Here is a 27,562-nt window from a genome sequence, read left to right as displayed (position 1 = left end):
CTTGAAATGAATCCCACACTGCCGCTGATCAAATGAGACAGTGGCAAGAGGCTGTGCAGTGTAAAAAGTGACGAGACTGCCTCTTCCTAAAATTCTCAAATTAATTACTTCAAGCAATTTTGTTGTAATGTTGCCTTTTAATCAGACAATTCTTAACCATCTCTGAGATTTAATTGTCCCCTTCAATAATTACTACCCTACCAAGCTTAGCATTATCCCAGATTTTTCTTAGTAAACATTTCTTATCACGGTGGGCCTTGCAATCAGCCCTGGGGATCCCCACTGCAAAGGCTTTCAGCAGTTCAGCACGTGGCTAACAAGCACACCTTTCCTACTGATGCCTCTGGAGCAAACCAGGCTGGCTTGGCACACCAAGATGAATATTCAAATAAAATAAATATAGGGGCAACACAAAAAGTAGATCTGGAAAGACCATTGGCAGCAGCTCTGAGCTTCCTTCATCTGTGGACATGGAAAACTGATTGGTTCACCCCTCTTTGCAGCAGTGCTGTGATTTATGCAAACACTGTTGGCATTATCTCCTCCCAGCTTCCAAGTGAGGATGTCATGCCAGCAGTGTTGATCAGAATCAGCCAGACATATAATCATGCTGAAGGTGATGACAAGTTTGCAAAGCAATACTTTCCTTACCTGCGACAAGGATATGAGTAGTAAATACATTTTTCAGTATTTAATTCTCTGCTGATAGAATAATAAAAATAATTCTTCTGTTATTTCTTTCTGGTATTATAAGTAATCTAGAGTTTTCTGGATCAACCAGTTTGTTTTCTTAATGACTGGAGTGATTTCTGTTTTTCAGTCCTTTGGAATTTCTCCAGTTTTCCCAGCTCAGTTAAAAATTGCCATCAGCAGCTCAACAAGACCCTCAGTTAGGCCCAGTAATGCTCTCAGTGTGGGCCTGACGAACTGCAAATGTTGATTTCACCAGGTAATGTGTTACATGTGGCTATGTTACACATTGCCTGGTGAAATCAACATCCAAAGGCATCCAAACTGCATCTTCTCTTTACATCCACAGCACAGCACAGCACAGCACTCTCTCCAAGGTTCCACTCTTGCACTGGTAGTTAGGCACCAAGGGCTATGGAAAACCACAGAAAGCTGCTTTCTGGCATTCTTTTTTTTTTCTTTTTCTCATTTTCTTCTCATGCAAATACAATTGCTCCATGTCCTTTTTTATTTGTCCCTGCTTGGCTCACTGTTTGCCTTTGAGCCATGCCTAGGTGAAGAAATGGGCCAAGGCTGGGCATGCAGCTGGAGGGCACGGTGAGGACCAGACAGCCTGTGACCCCAGTCCTACCAGGCACTGCAGAAAATCCTGGCCAAGCCAGATGAACATGAGAGAATGTGGAGCTTGGGAGAGTGTGGGCATGAGCAAAGTCAGGTTTTGCTTCACAACAGAATTCTATCCTGTCCAGTGTCAGCTGCAGCTTCTGCTCCCCTCTGCTTCCGTAGCATATGGAGGGGGTGTGTGGTATCAGTCTATTCCTTATCTTTCATCTCCCTTCCCTTGGGATCTGATCCAGGCCGTGCAGCTCCCAGTTTCCCCGTGGATGAGTTTGGGGTGCTCTGCTCCTGTGCCCCACAGGGTTATCCAGCCCAACCTGTCACCAACCACACGCCAGGGACGTGGGCAAAACCCTGGTGCCATGAGGCTCAGCTGCTCCCCGGGCCTGTGTGCCTGCTCATCATGGATAACCTGTTCAGTCATGGGCTTCTGCCATCTCTGCCAGCCTCTGACTCTGTTGATTTAAAATCTGCAAGCACCTCGGTTTTGCCTGGGTTTTGGCTGGGGCAGCATCCCCATTGTCAGCACACGCAAGTGTCCCTGCAAGGCAGAGCCTGGGACACACAGCCTGGCTCTGTCACATTGCTAAATCTGGCTCAAAGTCATCACCCTGCTTGAACGAAAGTCACCCTGGCATTGCTGTTTCTCACTTCTCTGTTCTGCCATGCAAACTAAGAGCAGCTGCATGACTTTGCCTGCCTGGATTGTCCCCAGTCTCTACAAGGTACAATTCTAACACAGCCAGCTGAGATGAGAACAGAGGGGACAAGGAGATGGGCAGGTGGCTGAGAGCCTCCAAGACAAACATGTGGAACATCAAAAACAGGAAGGTGTGAAGAAATTAGCCATGCAGGGAAGTTAGGGAGGGTGGACAGGGTTTTTTGGATGAGACAGCAGGACTGTGAGTAAAAGAACCAATGCAATTTTAAAACTGGGGGTCCTGCTCAAGTGGTGCCTTCACCAGCCCCCTGTACTTGGGGGTCCCCAACCTGATGCAGCCCTTTCAGGGGTGAGCAAGCCCTGGAGCTCCCACTGAGCCCTTTTCTGGGGGCTGCACTGGTGCTGTGGCCATGCCAAGAGATGGCCAGCATCGCCACCTGTCCTAGAAGCAGCCAGGCAGAGGAAGGTGGCACAGAAATGGCACCCAGGAGCCGGCCTCACTCTGCTCCAACCCTCTCACTCCATCCTAGTGGCTTTGGCTCCTGCTCCTTCCCTGCTGCAGCTCCACTGCAAGGAATGGGGACCTTCCCTTGGGAATGGGGAGAAGAGGAAGGAAGTTGGCTGCATGTGATGAGGGGAGCAGCAGGCACACGACTCGCTTGAGCACTTCTTAGCTCAAAAATTGCCAAGAATACAATTTTTCAGTACATAATTGCCAGTTTTGTTAAGGCTGTGAAAGGGCTTGTGTTTTCATGTGGAAATCAAAAGCTGAAATGTTGTGCAGTGCTGAAAAATAAAATATAGCTTAATTTGTGGTTTGCATAATAATATATCATGGGTTTATGATGCAATTCTGTTGGCTTCCTGAGAGATTGGGTAACCAGGATAAAAATATTTGGTCCGTTGGCGTCCTGCTTTGCTCACCCAAAACATCTTTCCTCAGAAAGCCTCAAGAGTATTTCATGAGCATTTTTGAGACCCTGGAAAGCTGAAAACAAGCTTGCAACAGAGCGATCCCCAAAATTTGTTAAGAAATAAGGGTCTTCTTGAGACACACTCAAGATGCCTGTGCTTGATTTGAAGCTGATGTGAGCACCAGGACTTCAGACCCAGGAGGAAAGGGCAGGTGAAGAGGGCAGGTGCTGCAGCTGAAGGTGTGAGGCACCAGTGGGTGGTGGGCTGCTGCCAGCTTTGAGTAGAAGAGTGACTGTGGAAACTCTGGGATGAGGTGTGGCTGATACACATCTTCCCCCCTACCAGTGCTGTGGTGGGCTACTGCCCAACTCTCCGCCGCCTCCCTAAGAATATTGGCGATGTGTCAGTCCTCCTCAGTGCATATCCCGATCTCAAGGTGTGAGGGAAACTGTTGCCATGAAGGCATCGGCGTGCTCTCCCGGCTCCAGACTCACAGCCAGCCTGTGGAGCTGCCTGTGAAGCAGCCTGTGGCTCCATCTAGTGCCCAGGCCGGCTCTGCTGGGCAGATGGGCCGAACCAGAGCCCCGGCAGCCGGGAGAGCGCCCGGGATACACGCAGGGAGCCCCTCCCTGCTCGTGGGCAAACACGGACAGGAGGACAGTGCTGCAGTGGCATCCAGGGAAAAAAAATCCCCAGGGGCAGGAAGGACTCCAAGCCGTTGTTCAAGGAAATCATCAGGTTGTGACTGATGGTCTCCCATCCCTTGGGGAGAGAAATGCCTTTGGCACATGAGATGATGCCCTTGGCATTCCATCCGCCCCAGGCGCAGTACTCATGGCTGGGGAAGGCTCTTCTCGGGAATATCTGTCCTGGAACTTGTCCCTGAGGAGTGCTGGGAATGGCCTGTCTCAGATTCAGGCCTCCTCATTCTGCCAAGCTTCCCAGCCAGGGATTTGAGGGAGGTGAGGAAGCTTCCAGCTGTGCTGTAGGTGTGGCAGTGCATCCAAAAAGCTCTGACCCTGCACAGAGATCAAGCTCCCTCCTTCTCCCATCCAGGCCGCAGGAGGGAACCACAAATCTCCGTGGCGAGGGCACACTCGGAGGTGCGGGTGAGCCAGACTGCCCAGGGCCTGAGAATGAGTGAGCACAGCCCCGCTGCACCAGCTGTCCAGGCAGGGCCATGAGAAGTCAACAAGTCCTGGTGCATTCTCGGGGGCCCGGGCACCCTGGTGCTGTGGTGGCGCAGCTCCCGCTGCCACAGCGGTGCCACCACAGCGGTGCCAGGCGGCCCGGGCCCCGGCAGGGCTCTGCCGAGCTGCTCCCCGTCACGTCCCCCGCCCCGACAAAGCGCTGAGTCACCTCAGCCGCCCCCCCCGGCCGGCTCCTCCTTCCCGGCGGGACCGGCCGGGCAGCTGACTCGGCGGGCAGCCAGCGGCGCCGGGGCTGCCCGGGGCTGCAGCCGTGCCCCGCCGCGCTGTCAGCACCGGCACCAGCGGGCCGGGCCGGTGCCGCCGCAGCCGCGCCTTGCTGGCGCTGCGCGGGGAGCGGAGAGCCGGCGCGGGGCAGAGACGGGCGTGAGGAGAGCCCGGGCCGAGCGGGGCCACCGGCGGAGCGGCCGCGCCGCCGCCTCACGCGCCTCCCCTGACGTCACCCGGCGAACGGCGAGGGCGTGACGTCAGGGGCCGCGGTTGGCTGCGGCCGCCGCCCGTCAGCAGCGGAGCCGCCTCAGGCCCGCGGTGGCCCGGGCGCGGGGGACGCGCGACACCGGCCGCGGGCGGCCCGGGCGGGCGGGGAGGGCTCTGCGGCGGCGCTCAGGTGGGCACCGGGGCGGGCCGAGGGGAGCGGGGCGCGAGGGGCCGCCGGGGAGAGGCGAACCGCGGCGCGCGGGGGGAGCGGGGCCCGCGCTGTCCCTGGCCGCGCTGCCGCCGCCGCCCCTCCCGGTGCCCCAGATCCGCTGGCCGCAGCCCAGGGCCGCCCGCCGGTGGCGGCGGGGCGGGGTGCGGAAACTTCCAGCAGCGGCGGGTGGCCCCGGCAGCGCCGTGTTTACGGCCGGGCCGGGGGGCGGTGCCAGCAGTGCCGCGGCCGTGCCGGTGCCAGCGCCAGCGCCGCCCTCCCGTCAGCTGGGACCCGCGGGCCGGGGGCGAGTACCGGGGCCGGGACGGTGCCCCGGGGGCGGGACGGTGCCCCGGGGGGTCGCGGGGGGCTGCAGCGGCCGCATTCTCCCCGCCTGGAGCGGGTCGGCCGGTGGAAGCGTCCCGGCGTGCCCGGGGATGGGGACGGTCCCCGCTGAGCCCTTAATCCGCTCCAGCCGCTAAGCGCCTTAGCGCGCTGCGCCCGCCGCTGCCCCCGCCCCGCCACTGAGCCCCGGGGAAGCGGGGACCCCTGCCCCCTGCCTGGGCAAGCCGGGTGACACGGCAGCAGCAAAGGGTCCCCCGGCTGGGGCTGTCGGTGCTCCCGGGTGGCCGAGGAGCGGGCAGGGTGCTGGGGAGCTGGGCACGGCGTGGCACTGGGTTGCTCTCGGGAGGCAGTGGGGTGGCCGGGGCGCTAGAGAGGGTGAGCAGCCTGCCCTTGCTGTCCCACACCCAGCAGTACCAGGCTGTGCCTGTGGAGCCCTGACTTATCCTTCTCCCCCTGCAGTGACACCGTGGGACAGCTCGCGTCATGGTCGACTACTACGAAGCGCTGGGGGTGAGCCGCAACGCCACCGCTGAGGACATCAAGAAGGCGTAAGTGTATGGCAGCGTGCCTCTGCCTGTAGGGCAGAGTTCCCCGAGCCACCCCCACCTGGTGCCAGCGAGGCAGGGGCTCCCTTCGGGGCCTGTGGGGACAGGGCCCAGCTCCAGAGGTGACAATTCAGGCTTTGTTTCCTTTGTATGGATGCCAGAGCGGGGTTGGGCTTTGCTGCCATACAAAGGCATCTTTTGGTGGGGTTTGGTTCCTTTCTCCCTGCTTTCGGCCTGGGGCTGGAGGCAAGTCTCGCTGGTGTTTGGAGGCTCCCCCCTCTCTCTCTGCCAGAGGGTGCAGGGATGGCACATGGTTGGGGCACAGGCACTCTGCTGGCATCAAAGTCAGGGGGCTGGAGTGAAAAACAGCGTGTCTTGTTTTAGGGATGTGGGCCCTGTGGGCAGGTGAGTGCTGTGCCTCGGTACTAATGGGGTGCTGACAGAGCCGCCTGAGTCTCTGCAACTCCTGCCTGGTGCCCTGCCCAGGTGCTGCTGCTGTCACAGGGGTGAGGCATTGCCTGAGGGGAATGCCAGCAGATTGCTGGCTTGCCAACAGGTGGCAGAGGTCCCTGTGAGGGGCTTCCCAAGAGGGAGTGCGTAAAGCTGAGAAGCATGGGTTAACCCTAGCTAGCTGCAGTGGGGAGGAGGGGGCTGCTGGTGCTCTCCTGGCCCCAGGGGGCCCCTAGGAACCCCTGGTACATTCACACTCACAGTGGAGCCCATGAAGGCTCCAGAACAAACCCGTGAGCATTGTCCAGAGCCATTGATGAGGGCAGCTGAGGTGGGCACACATTGCCCTGCTGTGGTTGTGCTCCAGTTCTGGAGTAATTTCTGTTTTGTTTGTTTAGTCTGTGTGTATGCATAAATATGTATATATCTGTATATATGTGTGTGTGTATATATTTATTTATGAAAACACATACTCTTGAAAGGAAGAACTAGTCCAGGAGCTCCAGTTCAGTGCCTGAGGCTGTAGGGTGCTGGGTGAAGCGGGCTTGGGGTGCCCCTGCCCACAGGCTGGGAGCTGCATGCTCGGGTGGGAGTTGCTGTGTGCCCATCACTGCCCCTCTGTGCAGGTACAGGAAGGCTGCGCTGAAATGGCACCCGGATAAAAACCCAGACAACAAGGAGTATGCTGAACAGAGGTTCAAGGAGATTGCTGAGGCGTACGAAGTGCTGTCGGACAGTAAGAGGCCACAGTGATGTCTTGTGTGTGTGTGTGTCCACCCTTGGGACTGTTCACACTGGGATGTCCTGCTTCTGGGCTCACCCAGGTTGCATCCCTGGCTGTCCCCAGGAGGCAGTGAGTCCCTGCAGCTTTACCACACAGCCTTTGGGGCTTGGTTACTTCCTCATGTCTCCCAAAACAGCCCTTGGGAAGAGATGCTGAGCTGTTGACATCCACAATGGGCTCTCCCCAGTGGGCCTGAAGCTTTTGCATTCTTGCCCAGTGGTCTTACTTGGGTTTGGGTTCAGTGCTGGGGTGGCAGCGTTTTGTGCCAACCACCTCCTCTTGCTCCCTGCTGTTCTGCACCTCCCTTAGTTGGGAGAAGTGTCAGTGCTCCTGTCCCCAGCTGGCAGCCTCCTTTCTTCTTCCAGAGCAGAAGCGTGACATCTATGACCGCTATGGCAAGGATGGACTCATGGGAGCAGGTGAGCAGGGCCGTGGGGTTAGTGCAGCTCTGGATACATCCCTGTCTGAAAACCCAGGGTGGGTCAGTGCCACCAGGGCTCCCCACCCTTTAGGGGAGATGTCACAGGGCTCCATTTAACACTGAGTGTCTTCCCTCCAGCAGGACCAGGTGGCTCCAGGGCCAGTGCTGGGGCTCCCGAATTCACCTTCACCTTCCGCAGCGCTCACGACGTCTTCCGGGAGTTCTTTGGTGGACGAGACCCCTTTGCTGAGTTCTTTGGTGCGTGTGGGGCAGGGGAGGCTGGCTCTTGGGCATCTCTCTGTCTGTGGGGCAGCTGCTGAGCTTGGGGATAGAGCTCATGGCTGGCCCTGGCAGAGGGTCCCCACATCAGTGCCTTGTTTCTGGTTCACCAAACTGATGGGGTAATGGTGATGGGGGGCCCTGCCTTTCAGATGACATGATGCCCTTCTCTGAGCTGCGAGGACCTGGCCCCCGGCACCATGGGGGAGGCCACTTCTTTTCCCCCTTCCCAGGATCCTCAGGTAGGAGATGCTGCCATTCCTCCCAACAGGGGAGTCCTAGCGCACCATGTTCCCCTGTGCAGAGTCTGTCTCCTGCCCTCTTGCCACCCACCCTGGCACCAACCTTGTTGGTCCTTTCTCTAGATTTCTTCGCCTCATCCTTCAGCTCTGGTGCAGATGGAGGACTGGGCTTCCGCTCTGTTTCCACCTCCACCACCTTTGTTAACGGCAGGCGCATCACCACCAAGAGGTGAGGGCACTGCCAGCCCGCCTTGCTCCCACTGACTTCCCTCCATCAGCAGGCTCTGACCCTGCAGCTTCCTGCTGTGGGGCACTGGCTGCATGGCCCTTGACCATCTGTTTGTCTGTCTGCAGGATTGTTGAGAACGGGCGGGAACGGGTGGAAGTGGAGGAGGATGGGGAGCTGAAGTCGATCCACATCGATGGTGAGAAGGGGCACTGCAGACTGAGGTGTTGAGATCTGTGTCCTTTCCGTTTGGGGTGTCTGGGAGATGCTGCATCCAGACTTTGTTTTGGACCAGGGTTGGCCCTGGTTTGGAGCTCTGCTCTGCTCTGAAGGATTGGTGGGGTGGGCTGGAGGTGCCAGGGCCCCACACCAGCTTTGGGGAGCTGGAGTGGACGCCTGCCCCTGTCCCCACAGGTGTTCCTGATGACATGGCGCTGGGGCTGGAGCTGAGCCGGCGGGAGCAGCAAGTCTTCCCCAGGCCACGGCCCCCCTCCCCGCCAGCGCCGGCCCCACACCACACCTCCAGCTCCTCACCTGTCTGCCTCTACACGGATAGCGAGGATGAGGATGAGGACTTGCAGCTGGCCATGGCCTACAGCCTCTCTGAGATGGAAGCTGCGGGGCACCACCAAGCAGGTGGGCACAGCCCCGGCTCCCTGTCGGCAGCGGGGGGCAGCCACAGCAGCCCGTCCTCCACCCGCAGAGCCCGTGGTGCCCTGGGGAGGCTGGAGCAGGAGCCACTGGGGGCCAGCAGTTCTGCTACAGAGGGGCACGAACCTGCCCCCAAAGTGAAGCTGTGGCACTGCCCCCTTCTCTGAGCGTGGGCCAGGGAGAGGAAAGCAGGGCTGGAGTCTCACTGCTTGGAACTCAGCTCCTGCCTCCCCTAGCAAGGGAGGGGGGTGTCTTCTGCCCTGCCTCCTTGCTCAGGTGAGCGGATGGCTAGTGGCATCCCAGCGTTGGAGGCTCCCAGACTTGGAGGTAGTGGCTTGAAGAGGAGCCCCCTTGATGGGGTCCCAGGAAGAGGGGCAGCTCCCTGCCCTAGCTGCTGGAAGCGTGGGGGGCCTGTGGGCAGACATGCTCTGGCTGTGCCTGCCCCTCTCTCCCTGCCAGCCCTCCAGGTGGCAGGGTCTCCAGCAGGTGCCTCCCTGGCTGCAGCTTGCCCTTGCCCAGGCTGCAGGGAGTGCCGAGTTGAGCTCCCCTCCTTGCAAGGAGGGCTGTGCACATAGCCTCTGCTTGGTGCCTTGTGTCTTGTCTTATCCCTCTGGATGCTGTTGCTCCTGCCTGTACTCCCTCCTCCTCTGTCTCCTTGCAGACTCTGCCTGGTCACTCCCTTCCGTACGCCTTGCACACCCTCCAGGGCACTGTCCCCCCTTGCTTCCCACAGCAGCAGTGACCCTCCGTGATGTTCACAACTGTTCCTACCCTCTTCATTGCCCGTAGTTCTGCCTTGGCTGTCTTCCTCCTCTGCCTGGGACTTTACTCCTTCCATCCCTGCCTCTCCCCAGCCCTTGGCCGAGGAGGATTTCACAGGTGCTGTTGTGTACCCCCCTCCGCTTGTCTCCCCAGGTGTGTTCTGAGGCTGCTGCGCCCGGGGACCGCGCACGCCCACTCGCCCACGAAGGTTCTCCCAGCCAGGACTCCGCTTTCTCCCTGCACGGCCACCCCCTGCCACCCCCTTCCCCAGCACCCTCTGGCTCCGTGGGATGCGGTGAGGGGGGGCATGACAGGGCTTGTGGCCGAGCAACGCCTGGGGCTGGGGGGAGAGGCCCTGGGCACCACAGGGTGGTGGAGAGGGTGGTGATGGGGGTTGCTGTAGATTAGGCTGCTGGCTGTATGCAGCGAGGGGCAGCATGGCTGGGCTCAGCCAGCAGGGCTGGGCTCTGCCCCCCTCCTCGCTGTAGCCCCCCCTCTCTACCTCCCTTCTGCTAACAGCTGTCAATAAACCTGTTTGCAGTAGCTTCTGCCTGTGGGGACTTTCTGGCTGGGGATGCAGGGTTCTCATCTTTGCCTGCACGTGAGCCCTACTTGTCTGGCAGTTGCAAAGTGCAGGGAGAGAGATGGACAAACACCACATTTCCTCCCTGTGCCGTCCCAGTACACACAGTCAGAGGCCAGGCCTGGCTGCAGCTGCACGAACCTGACACAGTAACTTTATTCACATCAAGATACAAAATTATAGTTCTCTAGAAATTTTCTTCTGCTTGAGTGACTAGGCAGGGAGCACACAAAGGGGACCTGGAGTGGGGCTGGGCCAGGCTCCCCTGCACCCCATGCTCCCCCTAACTGTGGAGGACCCCTGCCCCCACTTCTGCCCCCCACATGGGTACAGGAAGAGGGCTAACACCGAACTGACAGGTTGGGGAGTCCCCCTGCCAGTTCCCAGCAGCACCACCTGGTGTCCCTCTCCACAGGGCTTAAGGGCCACAAGTCCTGTCCCCTCTGAGGTGACAGTGGGTGTGATGGGGTTCCTGCACACAGAGAGCCTGAGGTCAGTGTCCTTGGGGAGATGGGAAGGGGTGCCTGGGGGCAGGGGAGCAGAGCCAGAAGCACAGACACCATTTCACAGGGAGAGCAGCCCCAGAGGCCGGTGAGGAGAGTGCGAAGCGCAGGGCTGGGAGCAGACACGAGGGGCAGGGAGGGCTCCTTGCCATCACTGCGGCAGTGCCTTCAGGATGGCGTTCACTTCCTCGGCCACAGCCGTCAGTGCAAACTCAAACTGGTCCTGCAGGAGCACAGCAGGAGACGTAAGTCCCTGCCACCTCAGCCCCAGGGGTTGTGTATGCTCCTGTGGAGGGAGAGATCCCCAGTTTGGGGCGTACCTTGGTCTGCACCATACCAGGCCGCTGATCTCGGATATGCTCCAGCGTAGCAGCTATGTCTATCTCCTTCACCCCTGGGGCAGAGGGAGAGAGGGCTGCTAGGAGGGGAGCTCACAGGCCAAGCTCACGGACAGGGCAGAAATGGTGCCTCCCTGCACCTACCTTTGGCCATTCGGTTCAGGACCATGTCGACAAGGATGTACGTTCCAGTCCTGCCTGCACCGTCACTGCAAAACACAGATGCTTGGTCCAGGGGAGCTGCTTCCAATGGGACTGGGCCCGGGCAGCAGGTCCCCCCCTTCAGTCACCCTCAGGCCCAAATGCCCCTCCATCCCCCGCAGTACCTGCAGTGCACGATAATAGGGCAGGAGCGACCCCGGTAGCACTTGTTCACCTTCCTGCAAGGATAAGAGGGAACAGATCAGTGCCCTGCTGTGCCAGGGTCAAGGCTGTGCTAGGTGTCCCTTGCTGTGCTCAGTGGGGCAGGGCAGCAGCACACCATGATGTGGCCCTGGGGGTCCCGCTCATGGCTCCTACTGCCTCCACAATGGTGCTGGACATGGGATGGGGACCACGAGTGGAAAGTGGCCAGGGCAGGGAAAGGAGTTCAGTTCCTCAGGTGCCCAGCCTGGGGAGGGGAGCAGTGGCAGGACCCCCAGGGAGCGGCTCTGGTCCGGTGGGGCGTGAAGCTGGGGGCCAGGCGCCGGTGGGGCTCCTGGCATGCTCCATGCAGCAGGCACGGCTGCCAACGATCACTTTTGTGACTATGCAACTGGAGCCAGATTACTAGCTGCAAATCACAAAAATGACGCCGGCAGCTGCGAGAGAGAGACAGAGACAGACAGACAGAGAGAGAGAGAGCGTGAGCGGGACTGAGAGGAGGGCAACATGCTCAGAGACCCCCCTGCTGCCCTAGGCTGGGTCCCTTGCCCCACACAACCCAGGGATAGTGAGCAGCCTGTGCCTGGCAAGAGCCCACCACCTCCAGGGACTTAAAGACCTGGGCAGGCAAGTCTCCTGGGAGCAGTCCCAGTCCTGCCACTCTTGCCCTGGGCTAACTGGGGGTCCACCACTGGCTATAGGGCATTGGGAGCAATGGGTCACAGCCAGTTTAAGGCTGGCTCTGGGGATTTCTTCTTGCACCCATGGCTGGGGAAGGTGCCAGTCAATGCTGCCTTCCATGCCAGCTCAGGGGAAGAGCATTTTTCCCACCTTCACTGTGAAGGCTGGAGAGCCCTGGCAATGTCAGCCAGAGGTTTCTTGCCCACCAAACTCTCTTGAGCCTCATCTCAAGTTGGCCAAAACCTGTATTTTCTGCTCCCTCCCATCCATGGCAGCTCCTAGTCCCTGCACCTGGTCCATGCCATGGTCCCAACCCTCATATCACCGTGGCAGCGATGTCCTCACCTCACCCATCAGTGGCCTGCATTTGGGATCACCGCTGGCTCCCCAAGGGCTGGCACGGTGCCAGGTGGGCACTCACCTGCGGAAGTCGAGGAGGGGCCGGGTGGTGGTGGGGATGCCCTCGGCAGGCCAGCTGAGGAAGTGGAACTGCGTCAGGGTGCGGGTCTCCTGCGACTGCACGTTTTTCAGGTAGAAGCTGCGCACCAGGAAATCCTCGCACCAGATGTGCTCTGACACCAGGTTCACCTGCCCAAGTGAGGCAGACCGTGGGCACCAGTGCCAGGCCAGTGCTGCACTGATGCTCGGGGGACAGGGGCTGGAGGATGCTGCATGCCCCAGGCCACCTGCCACACTTGCCTCATAAATGTGGTAAAGAGAGGAGCCTTCATCTGGCCAGTAGCGGTCACACTGCTTGACACTGTCCTCGGCCAGGGGGCTCAGCATGACAATGACAGTGCAGCCATGTTCCCACACCATCTGCGGGCAAGGCAAGGGGGGCTTCACTGCTGGGGGACAGCCCAGGTGGGAGGGCAGTAAAGCCCCTGTGACCCATTTGTGGGCAGCACAAAAAGGGACCCCAATGCGCTGGCACAGCTGCATGACACTCACCTGCCAGAAGTCAGCAATAGTGTGGGACAGCGGCCCCTGCGTGGCAATGTACGCTGGCATCCGTGGGTCATGCTCAATCTGGAGCAGGAAAGGGGTATCAGATTCACGCTCTTCGGCCAGGGGTTGGTGACACTTGAAGGACTAGGGGGATACTCCAGGGGTGATAGGAAGGTTGGAAGGGAGATTCAGGTGCCCCAGCCAGGATGAAAATGGGATTTAACAATTGCTTGAGGAATGGGGCAGGCACAAAGCTCACATCTGTAGCCCTGAGGGATGTAACCTCAGTCCAGCTCCATCCCAGAGTGAAAGCCTCACCTGGGCTGGGCACATCAAGGAGCAGGGTGGCAGGGCAGGAGCCCCCAGTGATCACTCACGATTGGACTGGCATTGATGAAGTCACTGCGGGATGGGTTGCTCTCTGCTTTCAGCTTGATCCGCACGTGATCATCTGGGGAAACAGGCCAGGAGACTTGGTGAGTGGCCAGAGGAGCTGCAGGCACACTAATGCTGCGACCAGTCATGGCCCTGGGCATCCCCACGCCCCACACCCTGCTCTAGCAGGACAGCTGGTCCCTGAGGCTGATCCCTGGGGCAGGGTGGCTGGGATGCTCACAGGGCACATAGTCAGGGTTGCGGTTCTTCTTCAGGTTGGCTTCACTCTGGGCAATGGAGCAGATGCTGGGCTCAGCCTGGTAGGCACAGAGCGCCTGCCACTCCTTGGCCAGCCGGTCCCGGTTGCGGAGGTGATCCTCCATGTAGGCCTGGGGCAGAGGGGCGGCAGTCAGCCCAGCAGCAGAGGGGCAGATGCAGGGCTGGGGAGGGGGCTGGCAGCCCTCCCCCAGGCTGGCTCACCAGGATCATGTGTCCGGTGGAGATGTCCATGTTGGACTGGACGGGCTCCTCGCACCAGGAGGGAGTGCTGCTGTGGGAGCTGGGGCTGGGCTGCGGCGCGTCGCTGAACTGGGACGAGACGCTGCTGACCCTCGAAGTCTCCGCTGGTGCCGCCGGTGCGTCAGCGCGGCCAAAGAGAGACTTGGCGGCCATGTGCTGGCGGCACAGCTCCTGGGGAAGGCCAGCAGAGCCCCGTCCCTCGGCCACCGCGCCGCCATAGGGCGGCTCCGTGCGCCCCGAGCGACACTGGCACGCGGCAGCGACGCATCCTGCGGGGTGCCACGTCCCGCGGGGCCCTACCTGGTACTCGAAGGTGGTGTCAGCAGCGCCCTCAGGCCCCAGGGCAGCCAGGCGCTCCTTCTCCCGCTGCTTGGCGTGCCGCCGGAGGCAGAGGGCCGCAGACACGGCGATGGCGATGACGGCCACGCAGGCCAGGGCGATGAAGGTCAGCAGCACCGAGTGGAAGCCGTCCCCGAAGCGGGACGGGCGTGAGTAGGCAGCAGCCTCATTTCGCTGGGGACCAAGCCAAGCAAGGGTTAGCTAGCATGGGGCCGGGGGGCAGAGACCCTATTCTGCTGCACATTTGGGGTTGCTGGGGGTTCAAACAGAGCGAGGGCTCTTCCTTCCCCTTCCTGAGGGTGCTGATTCTCCCAGCAGCCTCAGCTGGGGCAGAGCTGGTGTCACTGGGGTGAGGCAGAGTGCACCCACCTATCTGTCACCCGCTACAATGGTGTCCCTGGAGCTGGGGGAGCTTGGCCAAGCCCAGGTAGCAGTGAATTCCTGCTTCCAGCACTCAGGGCTGCTGCCTGAGGCAAACCCAGCCTGGACTGCCCTTCTACAAGCAGGCAGTAGCCCCTTAGAACTCTGCTTCCACGACCTCCTTCTGCCCAGCTGGAGATCAACAAGGGCTGAATTCAGCCCAAGGGATTAATGGTGCAGGATAGGCAACTGCAGCACTGGGTGTGCCACTCCCAGGGGACTTTCCCAACTGAGGCTGGCTCTCCCCTGCAGCCACTGCTCCACAGCAGAACACTGAGGGAGGCAGGCTGGGCAATATGCCAGCACTGCTGGTACCATCCCAGCTGTAGCAGCTAGGGGACAAGTCGTCCCTGTTGCCCTCCTCACTTAGGACACAGAGCAGCCCCTGCCACCTTGCAGGACGTGTCTCTAGGGCTCCTTCCCTGTGATTGTGGGAGACACCCCAATCCATTCCAGTCCCATGCTGGCACAGGATGTTGCTCAGGCCTTGCTGGACAAGACCTTCCTGTCAACGCCATGACTGCCTAAGTCCAGCTAGGGCATCACAGGGATACTGGGGCATCACCAGTTCAAACATCCTGTGCCCAATGAGCTGCCAGAGCCCTGCATTACCTCACTGCCACAGCCTGCCATTGGCTATGAGCCTGATGAGGTTACCGAGGGAACACTGCACCATCATCAACTACATCATCATCATCGTCATCGCCTGGGGATGTCCCCAGCCTGGGTGTCCCTGCTGCCAGCTGCCTCCCAGCACCCATCAGGGTCCAGCCAGTCCTGCAGCCAGGGCACCCACCAGGCCCAGCACCTCCCAGCTCCCCGGGGCACCCAAGCAGGAGCAGCCCCTGGAGGTGTCAGCAGAGCCAGAAGGGATTTCTCTCCCAAGGCCTGCCCAGGCCCTGCTGTCTCCCTGCTCCCTACATGCCTCTTCCTCAAATCTTACACCAGTCCCACCAAGTCCAGAGCAGGGAGGGAATGAAGGAAAAGCACAAGCTGGTTGGAACTGGGAAGGTCAGTGCAGCAGTGGGCTTGCAAAGCTTCCTCTGAGCTCCATCTTTGTCCTCTCTGACATCTACCCCAGCTCCTGCCACCTGCCTCATCAAAAGGCATTGCCATAGACACACTCTGCATACTGCTGATAGACACAGGTTGCCTCAGTGGCCAGGCCACCCCTTCTTCATGGCCTCCTCCCAAGTTCCTTCCTTCCTCCCTGCTCACAACTACAGCCACATGATAAGAAGTGAGAAATGGGGACACTGGGCTAGGGATGTGCTACACCATGTTTCCTCCTCAGGCTGCAAACACGGGAGCCAGGCTTGGTCCCTATCTCCAGCCCCTGTTCCCTGCCCCAGGAGACTGCTCCTGTGGCTCCCCAGAGGAGCATGGGGAGGGGCAGCCCCTCTCCAAACAGATGGTTGCTGTTCCATCCCTGCCTCCAGCTGCTCTGCCATTCTCTGGGGATATGATGGCATTTTGCCTGCCTAGCTATGGTTTGTGGGGTGCTCTGGGAACATCCCAGTGCTCAGGTGCCCTGGCCACAGCCAAGATGGGTGTGCAGGCTGGAGGGAGGCAAGGGTGAGGATGAGCCTTGAGGGATACAGCCTGCAGCCCCCTGGTCTTGGGGGGAAGAAAAGCCTCTGGGAATCCCTCTCAAACCACCTTCAAACACTGTGGAGCTTTTGTTTTTAAAAGAGCCAAGAGCCCTGGGCAGGATTGTGCTGCCAGGCAGTGGAGGGGGATGATGGACACACAGGACTGGAGCAGTCTCCAACAGGAGTCCTCCAACACAGGACTGGAGTCTATCTCCAGCACAGCATCCCAAACACTGCCCAGTCTCCTCTACTCCCCAGCTGCCCCACAGACCTGCAGGGACAGCTCACTCACAAAGGCCCTTGTACCCCAGGGCTGGGGCTCCTGGCATGTACCCAGTGGCAGCATCCCCACTCCCCTATCCCTGACCACCCCAGCCCCAAGGGACGGAATCCTTGCTCACTCCTACCTCTCCCACTCCTGTTTGCACAATCTTCAGGCCCAGCTCGTGCTCCAGCTCTCCCTTCACTTGCTCTGTGGACAGGGAGAGATGGTCAGAGGCATGCTTCCCTCCACACAAGAGCCCCCCAGAAACAGAGCCAAGGGACAGCTCTGACAGCTCCCCACTTCAGCCAAAGGCAGGGGGATGTACAGTAGGAGCCCTCTCTTCCTGGTCCCTGCACCCCACAGCCGGGAGGGGAGGAGAGGAGCAAGATCAGGGGACGCTGCCCAACTCACCAGTCTGGCTGGCCACGTCTGCCAGTGAGAAGTTCTGGGGGTTCTGCCGGATGCGGAAGGTCAGTGCAGGACCAACAACGCTGCCAGGGACAGGGGGGACACAGTGAGAGGCCTGGAAATGCAGAGCCCCTACCCACCCTCGCACAGCCCAGTCCCTCCCGCCCCCATGGCACCAGTTCCCTCACCTGATGTTGATGAAGCTGGCGGTGGAGAGGTGGAGGTGCTTGGCTAGGAGCTCCAGCAGCTGCACACCAGCAGCCAGCCCCAGGGGCCTGTGGGGACAGTGTCAGGGTGAGGAGGGGGTGGCAGGGGCGAGGGGACAGCCCTGCGCTCCCCACAGTCAGGGAGCAGGGACAGGCAGGCTCAGGGAGTCCCAAGCACACAGCAAGAGCAGGTGTCAGGTTGGGCAGGAGGTAAGAGTGTGGCCATGTGTGGTGCTGGGGGTGAGCTGACCCCCCTTGCACACGAGTGTGCACAGAGACATTCGTGCACACACAGTCCCAGCCTTCCATCCTGCAACAGTGAGCTCTGGCCTTGGTGTGGGCTGGGAAAGGAAGGCTTTGGGGTGGAACAAGGGCTGTGGGTAGAGAATGGATCAGTGGGAATTGACCCCAGAGAAACCCGACCCTACCAGAGACCCAACAGGTTCAGTCAAGCATGTGAAGCTGTGACAGCTGTTGGTGGGGGGATACAGACCCATCACACCCCTGCATGCCCCCCAGCTCTCACTTCTGGTCTGTGACGATGTAGCCATACTCGTCTAGAGGCCGCATGCCCTGTTGTGCCCCACTGCCCTTCATCTCTGTGTAGCTCTTCTTCTCCACCACAATGTTCTTTCCAGGGCTGGGTGCATCCCCACTGTGTCCCTGCTGTGGCTCAGCCGGGGGAGCTGGTGAGGATGCTGCCCTGCCCTTCGTTCTGTCCCCTGGGGAGCTGCTGGCTGGGATTTTGGGGGGTGGCGCTGTGGAAGAAGGGGGCACTGGCTCCTCTCCATGCTGCATGTCCCCCTCCATCACCTGAAGGGAGGAAAAGGGAGAAGCTGGAATCTCTGAGGAGAGCCTTGGGGAAATGTCTCCTCCCCCTCATCCCACCTGTGCCATGGCACCTCCTCCAGCATCACCCTGCTGCAAACCCACCCGTTTCGCTGTGGGCACTTCAGGGCCAGCAACACCTGGAAAGGAGAGAGACAGAGGTCCTGCAGCACCCACCCCAAAAGGCAACACTCCCTACCCTGAAACAGGACATGCTAGCATCTGCTGCTGCCAGTCCCTGCTTGTCCCATCCCTGCACCCAGCTCACCAGAGCTCTGGAGCAGCTGGAGGAGAGTGGAGAGGCTGCTAATCTGCTGAGGACTCAGTTCTGGCAGCCCCAGGCCATAGCTGGCCAGGAGAGAAGCCAGTCTCTTCAGGGCAGCATCTGCAAGAGGATGTAGCATCAGGTTGGATGCTCTGCATCTGCAGGGAGACCAGGGGCTAGGGATGAAGCAGATGGAGCAGGTGGGGTTGTGGGTATATTCTGCCCATGGGCATAAACCCAAAGAGGAGGGAAAGTGTGAGCCACGAGGAACTCGTGGCTGTGGGCACAGGATAGGGACAAGGGTTGGTGTCTGGCTGGAGAAAAGGTACCCGTCTGTGCAGAGGGTGGCTGGGCAGCCAGGGGTGCTTGCTGCTCCCTCTCCTCTATGTTTCTGTAGTCACTGGGGAGCCGCAGGCTGTGCTGAAGCCTGGTGCTGGCAGGGTCCGGGCGGCCAGCTTTCTCTCTGGGCAGGGAAAGCATGCCCAAGTCCTGGAAAAGATGCCCCCCATCCACTCCTGGCTGCCCGCCATAGGAGGGCACAGGGCCAGCCCCAAAAAGGGTCTGGGCAGGGACCCGGCCCAGCAGCGAGGAGGTCTCAGAGCTCTGCCTGGCTGAGCCGCTGGGATGCTGGTGAGCACCATCCTGATAGCCGAACTGCAACCAAAACATATGTCAAACCCACAGGTCCCCTGGCACCCCATGCTGGAGGCAGGGGGTACCCCAGCAGCAGCAGGAGGGTGCTGGGAGTGCAGCAGCTCCCTGCCAATATCTACTTTTCTGCCCAGGAGAAGGCGCTCATCCCCCAGCTTACCTTGTGGTAGGAGTAGGGATGGAGCAGAGCCTCCTCGTAGCCCAGCTGGGGTGGGGAGGGCAGCAGGACGTGCTCCAGGTACCGCTGCACCAGAGGGGAAAGCAGCAGTGCTGGGGGCTGCTCCAAGTGCTGAGCTGCTGGCAGGCCGGGGTCTGGGGCTAGCGGGGCTCGCCGGGGCAGGAACCTCGAAGGCAAACAGCGCTGGGGTAACTCACCTGGGTAAGGGGGCAGGTCCCTCCCCTAAACCCCATTTGGGGGACAAAGCCCTCGCTGCTCCAGCGAGCTCTGCTGGCGCTGTCCTACCTGTCCCTGGGCACCGGCTCCAGCGAGGGTGGCAGGCGGAGGCGGGGGATGCGCTCCATCTCCTGAGAGATCACATACTGGGTGATGCCATCCTGCCACGAGAGCCCTGCCATGGGAAGAGGCTGTGAGACATGGAGGCAGCCTGGGAGCCATGGTGTGAGTGCATGGCATGCCGTCCTGATATTCTGACCCCGTGTCCCATGGCCTGGGTTTGATCCCACTCCTCCTCAGCCCACCCTGGGCCAGCAGGACCACAGACAGCTCTAGAGCCACTAGGCAATTGTACCTGACATCCCCTCCCTGCAGGTCACAGCGACTTCCCCCATGCTTCCCCACTCACCTTGTGCCATGAGATGCCGCAAGACATCCTGCAGACGCTGGAGCACAGGAGATGTGATCTGAAAGTAGGGCCTGTCCTGCACGGAGCCCACCTGGCATTGCCCAAACAGCCCATCTGCAAGAGAAGGGAGTGGGACTGGATGAACAAACACCTCGATGTGAGATCTCCAGGCACAGCCCCACCTTTCTCCTGCCATCCCTCCTTGCACTGCACCCCAGCTTCCCCTGCAAGGCACCCCTGTACCCCTCACACACACTTGGGAAGGGAGAGGGGATCCCTGCACCCCTGCCAGCCACTTACCCTGCACACACACCTCCTGGGGGGAGCACAGCCTTCGGTCAAACAGGCAGCCTGGGACAGACAGACAGACAGGCCAGTCAGCACAGCATTCAAGGGGGAGTCCAATGGAATCTGCTCGTCACCAGCTGCTTGGGGGATCCCTACGCTCCAGAAAAGCAGCGCAGGGATGCAATGTGGTAATGGTGGGAGGGGACACAGCTTTGTAGCCCATGGCAGAGGCTCGGTGCCAGTCTTTTCTGCCCCTCAGACACAAGATGGGGGCCGTGTAGAAAGTATGCCTTTGGCTCTGGAGAGTGGGGAAGGCCTGGAGTTTTTTGGGGTGCTGGCAGTTAGGAAGGTAAGACTGAGGCAGCAGAGACCTGCAAAACCACATCTGCTGCCCTCCTACATGTGGTACTACGAGGAAGGGATGCAACCCAGGGACACCGGCATCCACTCTCCCTGCGAGGCGGACCCCAAAGCATGGATGTAGTGGTGTTGGGGGCGTGGGGTGTGTACCTCTCCAACCCCTCCGGCGGGCAGCACTTGGGCAGGGGGCGGCTTCCCCCTTCCTCTCCCCCCCCGTTTCGGTCCAAGACCGTCAGCAGCGAGACGGCAGCAGGCGATGACTCAGCCCCGGATGGCAAGGAAGGAACGAGAAAACAACCGGGGGGAGGGGAGGGAGGGGCCCGTCAAGCCCGCCGCGGGGGAAGGGGGCTAGTGGGGATGAGGGTCCTCGAAACCCCGGCACCCTCGGGCCAGCGTCCCCCGGGGCGGAGGCCCCGCAGCTGCGGGCACAGGACCCCAGCGCCGGGGAGACCCCAGGGAGGGCGGCAGCGGGGCCGGGCCGGGGCGGCGGGGCCGGCGCTGTCCGCGGTGCTGGAGCGGCGCCGCTCTCTCCCGCCGAGCCGCCGCGCTCCGCCGGGAGGGGCGGCGGCCCCGGCGCGGGGAGGCTCCCCCGGCCGGGACGGTGCTCGGCCGCGGCACCATTCCCTGCTGGCTCCCGGGGGCAGCGGGGCCCCGCGGTGCAGCCCGATCCATCCCGGCACTCCCGGGCCGCTGGAGGACGAGGGGCACAGCAGCCCCGGGCGCCCGGTAGTGAGTCAGCGGAGCCGGGGCCGTGCCGTGGGCTGCAGCCCCGCTACCGACAGCGACACTCGGGTCCCCGAGAGCCCCAGGCACGGGCCGCACGGACCGACCTGGAGCAGAGCGGGCCCGGGCGAGCCGCACTTACAGGCGGAGGGCGGCTAAAGGGCGGCATGGTCCGGGAGGAAGCCACGCTTAGGGCCGCTGGCCCGGGCTCCCCATCCCTGCTGCAGCCCCAGGCACCGGCTTTGCCCAGGGCATGAACGGCATCGCCGTTCTGCTCCCGTCCCGTAGCTGCTGGCTCTTGGGCCCGGCGGGGCGGCACCTCTACAGCCGGGGTGCCGCGGGTTTAGCACACCCACCGGCCCGGCGGCCCCGGGAGAGGGGCGCCGCCGGTGCCAACGGCGCACCCGCGGTGCCGGTCCCAGGCCGCCCTGTCCCGCTGTCCGCCGGGAGCCGGACTCGCCGCTGCACGCCGTGACAGCACCCTACAGCGGCGGCGACCGCACCGGCCGCGGAGTCCCGTGCCCCGCCACTCCCCGGCAATCTCCTTCCGGCCCTCGCCAGCCCGGGGCAAAGCCGCCCTGCCCGGGGTCGCGGTCTCACCGTGTGCGGCGGTGGCGGCGGCGACGCCGTCACGCAGCTGCCCGCGGCCGGCCAGGAGGAGGAGGCAGAGGAGCGCCCGGAGGAGCCGCCGCCCCATGCTCCGCTCACGGCCGCACCATGGCGCACCCGCCGGCCGCGCCCCCGCCGCCGCCGCCAACCCGCGCCCCGCCGCGCCGCGCGCCCCGCCCGCCGCCGCCGCCCCGCCAATGGCGCGCCCGCGCTGCCGCCGCGCCCCGCCCCTCCGCGCCGCGGCCAATCAGAGAGCCGCGCGGCTGCCCTCCGCGCCGCGCCCCCGCCCCGCGCTGTCCAGCGGGGCCAATCGCGCCTCGCTCCGCGGAGAGGCGGCCGAGCGCCGCGCCAATCGCAGCGTCCCCGGGGGCGAGTCCCGCCCCCCCGGGGGTGTGCCACAGCGCCGGCAGCGCCCCCGCCAATCAGCGCTCGCCCCTTCCCAGCCCTGCGGCCGCACTGGCTCCCGCGAGGGACACGCCCCTGGGAGCCGCCCAATGAGCGGCGAGCGCGGAGCCGCACCCTCGTGCCCCGCCCCGCGGCACCGCCCGGGCACCGGCCGCGGGCAGAAGGCGGCCCCCGGCCCCGGCAGGGACCCCTTCCCGGCCCCGGCAGGGCCCCCTTCCCGGCCCCGCAGGGACCCCTTCCCGGCCCCGCAGGGCCCCCTTCCCGGCCCCGGCAGGGACCCCTTCCCGGCCCCGGCGAGCAGCTTCAGGCCTGGCGCCGGCAGATCCCTGCGCACACGGCAGGCTCGTCCCGGGGGAAAGGGGCGGCCCCAGCGCTGCACGAGACGGGACATCCTCCCGCCAGCTCTCCCTGAGCAAGAGCCGAGCCCTGCTCGGCCCCTTAGCTCGACAAGGGATTGTGGATGGGTGAATAGGTCTCGCTCACGCTTCCATGGGAGGGCACAGGTGGAGCCATGGAGTCCCCAGGGAGAGCCAAGTACATCAGCCCCAGCCACAGCCATGGACCACTCGCTGGTGAGACAGAATTGCTTTAATGGCCCCAGGACTAAACCCACTGCTACTCCCTCCCTGCCGTGTTCAGTCGACCACCAGGCTGCTGCTGACCGTCGGCAGGAGCTCGAAGAAGCCCTGTAAGAAGAGAGGCTGCCAGGGGGGCCGAGCGGGGCGGCGCGGGGCGGGGGACAGGCAGTGGGGGCAGGCAGCAGCTCCCTGTCACAGTGTCACAGTAGGCAGCTACTTGCAGAGAGCAGGACCACGTCGCCATAGTAACCCATCGCTGACTCAAGGCTAGCTCCGGTTGCCATAGGAACTACTTAGGGATGGCAGCCACTGGGGAAGGCTGGGATGAGGGGGCACCTCCGGAAGCAGCCAGTACCTGAGCTGCCCTGGAGAGCTGGGGAGCTCTGTGGGATGGCTGGGTTCAGCCCCAAAGCAGGGATTGGACAGGGACATGGGGATGTGGCAGATGGAGAGGAGCAGGGAGAGAGCTTTGGCACAGGATGGGGGACACAGGGCTCACCTTGAAGAGGGTGATGCTCTGAAGCACCCCCGAGGTGCAGCACATCTCCCGGATGGAATGCATGGCCAGCTGCGGGCAGCCGATGTCCAGCACACGCAGCCCCAGGCGGGAGGCCAGAATGGGGCCGATGGTGGTGCCGCAGGGCGTGTCGTTGCGTACCATGAACTCCTGCACGGGGGCAAGACCTCAGCAGCTCCACATGCTACCCCATGGCCTCCCACACGGGCCCTCAGCCCTGAAGGGAGGCGACCTGGGGCAGGGAAGCAGCACTGACCCACGCCAGGGCTCAAAGAGTGCTCCAGAGGTAGGACACACTCAGGCCAGGCTCCATTCTGTTCACCAGCCTGCTCCCTGAGGCAGTCCTGGAGCTGGAGCCCCAGAGCAACAGGCAGCACAGAGACCCCAGCGGGGTCAGACGTGGTAACAGGGGTGGAGCTTTGGCACAGGCCCCCTGTGATGAAGCCAGGGGCAGGGCTGCAGCCCAAACTCCTGATGTTCAAGGACTCACCCAGCCCTGCTCACCTGCAGAGGGACACCCACGCGGGCAGCAATGTCCCGGATTACAGCTTCAGTGACAGCTGTGGAGGCGTAGCGCTGGTTGCTGTTCACTTTGATGACAGGGCCCTGCACAAAGGAAGGCACTGCAGGCCCATGATGGGACCCAGGAATAGTCAATGGCCCTGGAAACACCCATGGCCAGGCAATGCCGTGCCACCCCAACATATCAGTCCATTCTCCCTTTCCTGGGTGAGCCCATGGGGATGGGGACAGTGTTTCCATGGGGACAGCCCCAGCTCAGAGCAGGGAGGAGTTCTATGGACAAGACTGGGATCCCAAGTGATTAACATCAGACATGTGGCATAGTCAAATCCCATTGCAGGACAAACGTTTTCAATTTGAATGCTGGGCTGCAGCGCTGTAGGACAGACAGACAGCAACCATCCTATACCCAAGCAGAGGGCTGCCCTCACCTTGTGGAAGGCTGGGCGATGATTCTCCTCATGCTTGTCCCTGCAAAAGAGAAGTAAGAGTTTCACACTACAGCCTTCCCTCCCTGCTGCAACAGGGACTGTCCTGTCTGTACTACCTGGGGAGTGATGGGGATACGCCCCACAGGCAGCAGGGCAGGCTGTCAGGCCTGAGGCATGGCTCAGACTACTCACACATAATTGGGATGCACAGCGTGGGCCATATCAGCACTGATCATGTAGGACTTGGCCACTGCCTCCTCGAAGGCTGTCAGGTTGTGGGGTGACGCAGAGATCCGGCGCAGCACCAGCTCCGTTAGCAAGGACTCTGCGCCCTGGGCACTCTCTGACCCTACCTGCCAAGGACACCATCAGCACAACCCCGCAGCACCACAGGGCCAGAGGAGTGACAGGTGCTCCTCAAGGCCAGCAAAGCAGCTTCCTGCCACACCAGTGCTTCCCACCCCTGCCTGGGCCATGCTCCATGTGGGTGTGAGCAAATCCCTGCTTCCTCCACCGGGGTGTGGAATCTCTCTCCTGCTAGGATGCTCTCTCCAATGCTAGGCATGGCTGGGGAAGAGCAGAGAACATGGAGCACCTTCTGGTGCCAGCTACCCCATGGCTGAGCCCCTCACTGACCTCCTCGTTGTCATAGAGTGCGATGAGACGCACATTGGGCTCCTGGGAGAGGGACGAGGGTGCTGCACATGAGTCAATCAACGCCTGCAGGATTAGGGGGGAATGGACACCAGCCTGAGTGCCACTCCATCCTGGGAATATCAGGAGTGAGCCATCAGGAAATCCCCCAGGAGAGTCCAAAGCATGAAGGAAGGGAGCTGTGGGCACAGACATTGCCCAGCGACAGCAGGAGTCAGCCCTGGGAGCTGCTGGGAATCCCACACACCCAGCAAAGGGGGCATCCAACCTCAGGTCCTCCAACAATCTAGACCCATTCCATGAGGACACAACTCCCTGCAGAGCCTTTGGCCAGCCCAAAGCTGAGCTGAGGTGCACGGGGGCCACGCTGCAGTCTCCAGGTTCTTTCCCCTCTCACCTGCAAGGCGCAGTAGCAGCTGTGCAGGTTGTCCAGACGTGGGGAGAAGATGAACTCATCAAAGGCACCACCCAGCGTCTGCAGAGAGCCAAGAGGAGTAGGGCACAAGCTCTGGGTCACCAAAAAGTACCTGCCACTGGGTTCCCATTCCAATACCCTTATCTCTGCCCCTCAGGAGCAGCTCCCTCTAGTTCCACTCAGCTCCCAGCCCTGGCACGCCCCAGGCAAAGGACATGTGCCACCTGTGTAGTGCCAGCCCGTGCGCAGGGAGGGAGGTTCCTGCCCTTACTCACCGCTGGCTGCGTATCTGCCAGGCATAGCTCCAGCTCCACAATCTGCTCTGGTTTCACCCCCAGCTGGGGGCAGATCAGGGAAAGCAGAACAGGGCTGTGCCGCTCTGCCTGGGAAGAAAGCAGAGCTATGGGCAGGGCAGGCAGTGGATGGCAGGAGAAACTCCTGGCTTCCCTTTGCAAAGTTGTCCCTGACCCTGCTTACATTGGCAGAGTCCTCTCTCCTACTAACATCTCCCATGTTCAAGCCCCAACCTCAGCCAGGACAGCTCTATGCCCCTGTGCCAGCCCCCTCCCTGCCCTGCCTCCTCAGGGAGATGCACTCCTTCCACACTGGCTGCAGGCAAGGGTGAGAAGAGAGAGATGGCTGAACAGATGTGCCGGGCACACAGCTGTGAGGCAGAGTGGAAGGTTACCAGCAGTCCACAGGGAGAAGGGGAACCTGGTGGCAGGTCCCTGAGGACTCAAAATCAAAGGTGACAAGTGTGATGTCCTTGCAAATGTTCCTGCTGATCCTTGGCACACAGCTCACCTGGGCCGCAGCACTGCAAGGTGTGGACTCCATAAGCACCTCCTTCTCCAGCTCCTCCTGCACTGCAGTGGCCAGAATGGGAACCCTGTGGGGGTCAGCAACATTAGTTCCCAGAACTTTGCTCACCTCACCTGCTTGGGTCACACACTCCAACCCTTCCTGGCGTGTTTGCCTTACTCCTCCAGGGCATGACTGACATGCCAAATGGAGGAAGAATGCACGTTTTAAGTACAAATCTTTTGTGCCACCTCAGGACACCCCAGTGTCCTTTCCCAAATCCTATGCTTGGAAGCATTCCCTGGAAGGACTCTATGGGGCTAAAAGCCACTGCAGAGATCCCCACTGCAATGAGTGGCTGCCAAAGGGAGAGCTAAGGCGGGGTTTTGCTCTAGCTGGGTCTCAGCCCTCCCAAGGGCTGGCCAGGAGTCGGGGCTGAGCCAGGCCTTACAGGTGGTGCTCGGTGTTGGGCCCAAAGCTCTCGTTGATGCTGCGCTGCAGGTGGATGGCCAGGTGAGGAATGCGGAGCACGGGCCGCTCCACACGCACCAGGCGCTGCTCCAGGCGCCCCGTGGCTTGGTCCTGAAACACAAGCAGGACTTCTGGCACCAGGCCTGCAGAGCTGAGAGGCTGCAGCAGCTCCCACTCTGGGTGGGGGGCAGCGACCCAGTGCCAGAAACACACAGCTTGCCCTAAATCAGACTCACCTTGATGATCACCCTCCCGGCCACGGTGAGGTCACGGTCGAACCAGGTGTTCCAGATGCCCCCTCCATAGGTCTCCACACCGACTTGCACGACGCCCACCTGGCCCCGCTTAGAGCGGCGCTTCACCTGGGCAACAGCAGAGCTGTCACTGCTGGCACCATGAAGCGCTGGGGAACTGGGCAGCTCCTGCCCAGAGCCTCATTGCTGATGCTGCCAGCACAGGGGGCTGTGAGGGGCTTTGCAGGACTGGGGACAGAAAGGAGACAGCAGCAGGCAGAGCAATGCAGGGGCTGCTCTGGGTGACAGATTTGGGAGGTGTAGGGAGCCAACAATGATGCTGCAGGGCACAGGGGTAGTCAGGATAGTTTTTGCTTGTGGCATGAAACTGGAGGATCCAGAGAAAGACTTAGCACCCAGCCAGGCGACCTTACCCTGAGGCAGGGGCTGTCGGTGTGGGCTCCTAGCAGGCTGAACCCATTTCCGGGCTGGAACTGGCCGCCGACGGCGAAGGCGATGAGGGTGGAGTAGTTCCTGGTGATGAAGTACTGGAAGCAGAGGGGCAGGGGTGAGGTGCCCCGTCCACCCCGGCTCCCGCCGCCCCGTCCCAGCCGGGCCCACCTTCTGCGCCGGCCGCACGTCCCAGTGCTCCGTCTCCTTCAGCTCCTGGAAGCCGGCCTGCAGTAGCCGGCTGCGGCATTCGGCCACCACTGTGGGGGGAAGCGCCATCAGGGCCGCCCGCGTGGAAGGGGAAGAGGGCCGGGGAGGGGAGCGGCCGGGCGCTTACCGTGGTACGGCGAGGGACTGCGGTTCACGAACTTCACCAGCTCCTGCGCCGCCGCCTTCGAGCCCTGCGCCGCCGCCTGCGGGCACCGCCGTCACCGCACAGCGCCGGCAGAGCCCGCCCCGCGCCGCGACCCCCGCGGGACCGGGGGCCCCGTCCCGGGGGCACCGACCCGACCCCGTCCCGCGCCCGCCACCCGCCCGGTACCTGCATGGCCGCCACCGCGCCGCGCCCGCCCGCCCAGCGTCCCCTGCTGGCGCGG

General features: G+C 61.8%; 3 protein-coding genes across 7 annotated transcripts; 1 reads left to right on the top strand and 2 right to left on the bottom strand.

The window, feature by feature from the left end:
* The first annotated feature begins 4,406 nt into the window (after window positions 1–4,406).
* Window positions 4,407–9,965, top strand: DNAJB2 (DnaJ heat shock protein family (Hsp40) member B2). Of its 4 annotated transcripts, none has more exons than XM_064434846.1 (10): window positions 4,456–4,699; window positions 5,522–5,610; window positions 6,684–6,793; window positions 7,207–7,260; window positions 7,404–7,520; window positions 7,694–7,783; window positions 7,907–8,012; window positions 8,138–8,208; window positions 8,424–8,645; window positions 9,576–9,965. In XM_064434846.1, the coding sequence occupies exons 2-10, from the start codon at window positions 5,546–5,548 to the stop codon at window positions 9,584–9,586; spliced, it is 846 nt and encodes a 281-aa protein (XP_064290916.1). In that variant the 5' UTR covers window positions 4,456–4,699; window positions 5,522–5,545; the 3' UTR covers window positions 9,587–9,965. The 4 variants fall into 4 exon arrangements, with proteins under 4 accessions (XP_064290913.1, XP_064290916.1, XP_064290915.1 ...); XM_064434845.1 differs by having other exon boundaries at window positions 4,466–4,699; window positions 7,401–7,520; XM_064434843.1 differs by lacking the exon at window positions 9,576–9,965 and having other exon boundaries at window positions 4,407–4,699; window positions 7,401–7,520; window positions 8,424–9,569.
* A 166-nt stretch (window positions 9,966–10,131) lies between these two features.
* On the bottom strand, window positions 10,132–21,650 carry PTPRN (protein tyrosine phosphatase receptor type N). 2 transcript variants are annotated; one of them, XM_064434800.1, is made up of 23 exons: window positions 21,481–21,650; window positions 19,810–19,860; window positions 19,510–19,623; window positions 19,170–19,275; window positions 18,867–19,050; window positions 18,385–18,709; window positions 18,059–18,175; window positions 17,851–17,930; window positions 17,489–17,775; window positions 16,945–17,031; window positions 16,760–16,839; window positions 16,491–16,555; window positions 14,033–14,245; window positions 13,694–13,903; window positions 13,455–13,602; window positions 13,216–13,289; window positions 12,842–12,919; window positions 12,590–12,709; window positions 12,312–12,478; window positions 11,173–11,226; window positions 10,991–11,055; window positions 10,829–10,902; window positions 10,132–10,731 (listed from the first exon to the last, which is right to left on the bottom strand). In XM_064434800.1, exons 1-23 carry the CDS (start codon window positions 21,575–21,577, stop codon window positions 10,660–10,662), a joined length of 2,868 nt encoding a protein of 955 aa, XP_064290870.1. In that variant the 5' UTR covers window positions 21,578–21,650; the 3' UTR covers window positions 10,132–10,659. The 2 variants fall into 2 exon arrangements, with proteins under 2 accessions (XP_064290870.1, XP_064290871.1); XM_064434801.1 differs by having other exon boundaries at window positions 17,896–17,930.
* Window positions 21,651–22,464: 814 nt separating this feature from the next.
* Window positions 22,465–27,562, bottom strand: DNPEP (aspartyl aminopeptidase). The gene is made up of 15 exons (XM_064434777.1): window positions 27,508–27,562; window positions 27,304–27,379; window positions 27,138–27,226; window positions 26,951–27,064; window positions 26,520–26,645; window positions 26,264–26,394; window positions 25,816–25,900; window positions 25,287–25,394; window positions 24,994–25,071; window positions 24,579–24,662; window positions 24,135–24,295; window positions 23,943–23,982; window positions 23,494–23,595; window positions 22,972–23,139; window positions 22,465–22,580 (listed from the first exon to the last, which is right to left on the bottom strand). The coding sequence occupies exons 1-15, from the start codon at window positions 27,511–27,513 to the stop codon at window positions 22,530–22,532; spliced, it is 1,419 nt and encodes a 472-aa protein (XP_064290847.1). The 5' UTR covers window positions 27,514–27,562; the 3' UTR covers window positions 22,465–22,529.

The sequence above is a fragment of the Passer domesticus genome, chromosome 10, assembly GCF_036417665.1.
Source record: "Passer domesticus isolate bPasDom1 chromosome 10, bPasDom1.hap1, whole genome shotgun sequence".
In the NCBI taxonomy this organism is placed as follows: Eukaryota; Metazoa; Chordata; class Aves; order Passeriformes; family Passeridae; genus Passer; species Passer domesticus.
This window is presented reverse-complemented; position numbering and strand designations above follow the sequence as displayed.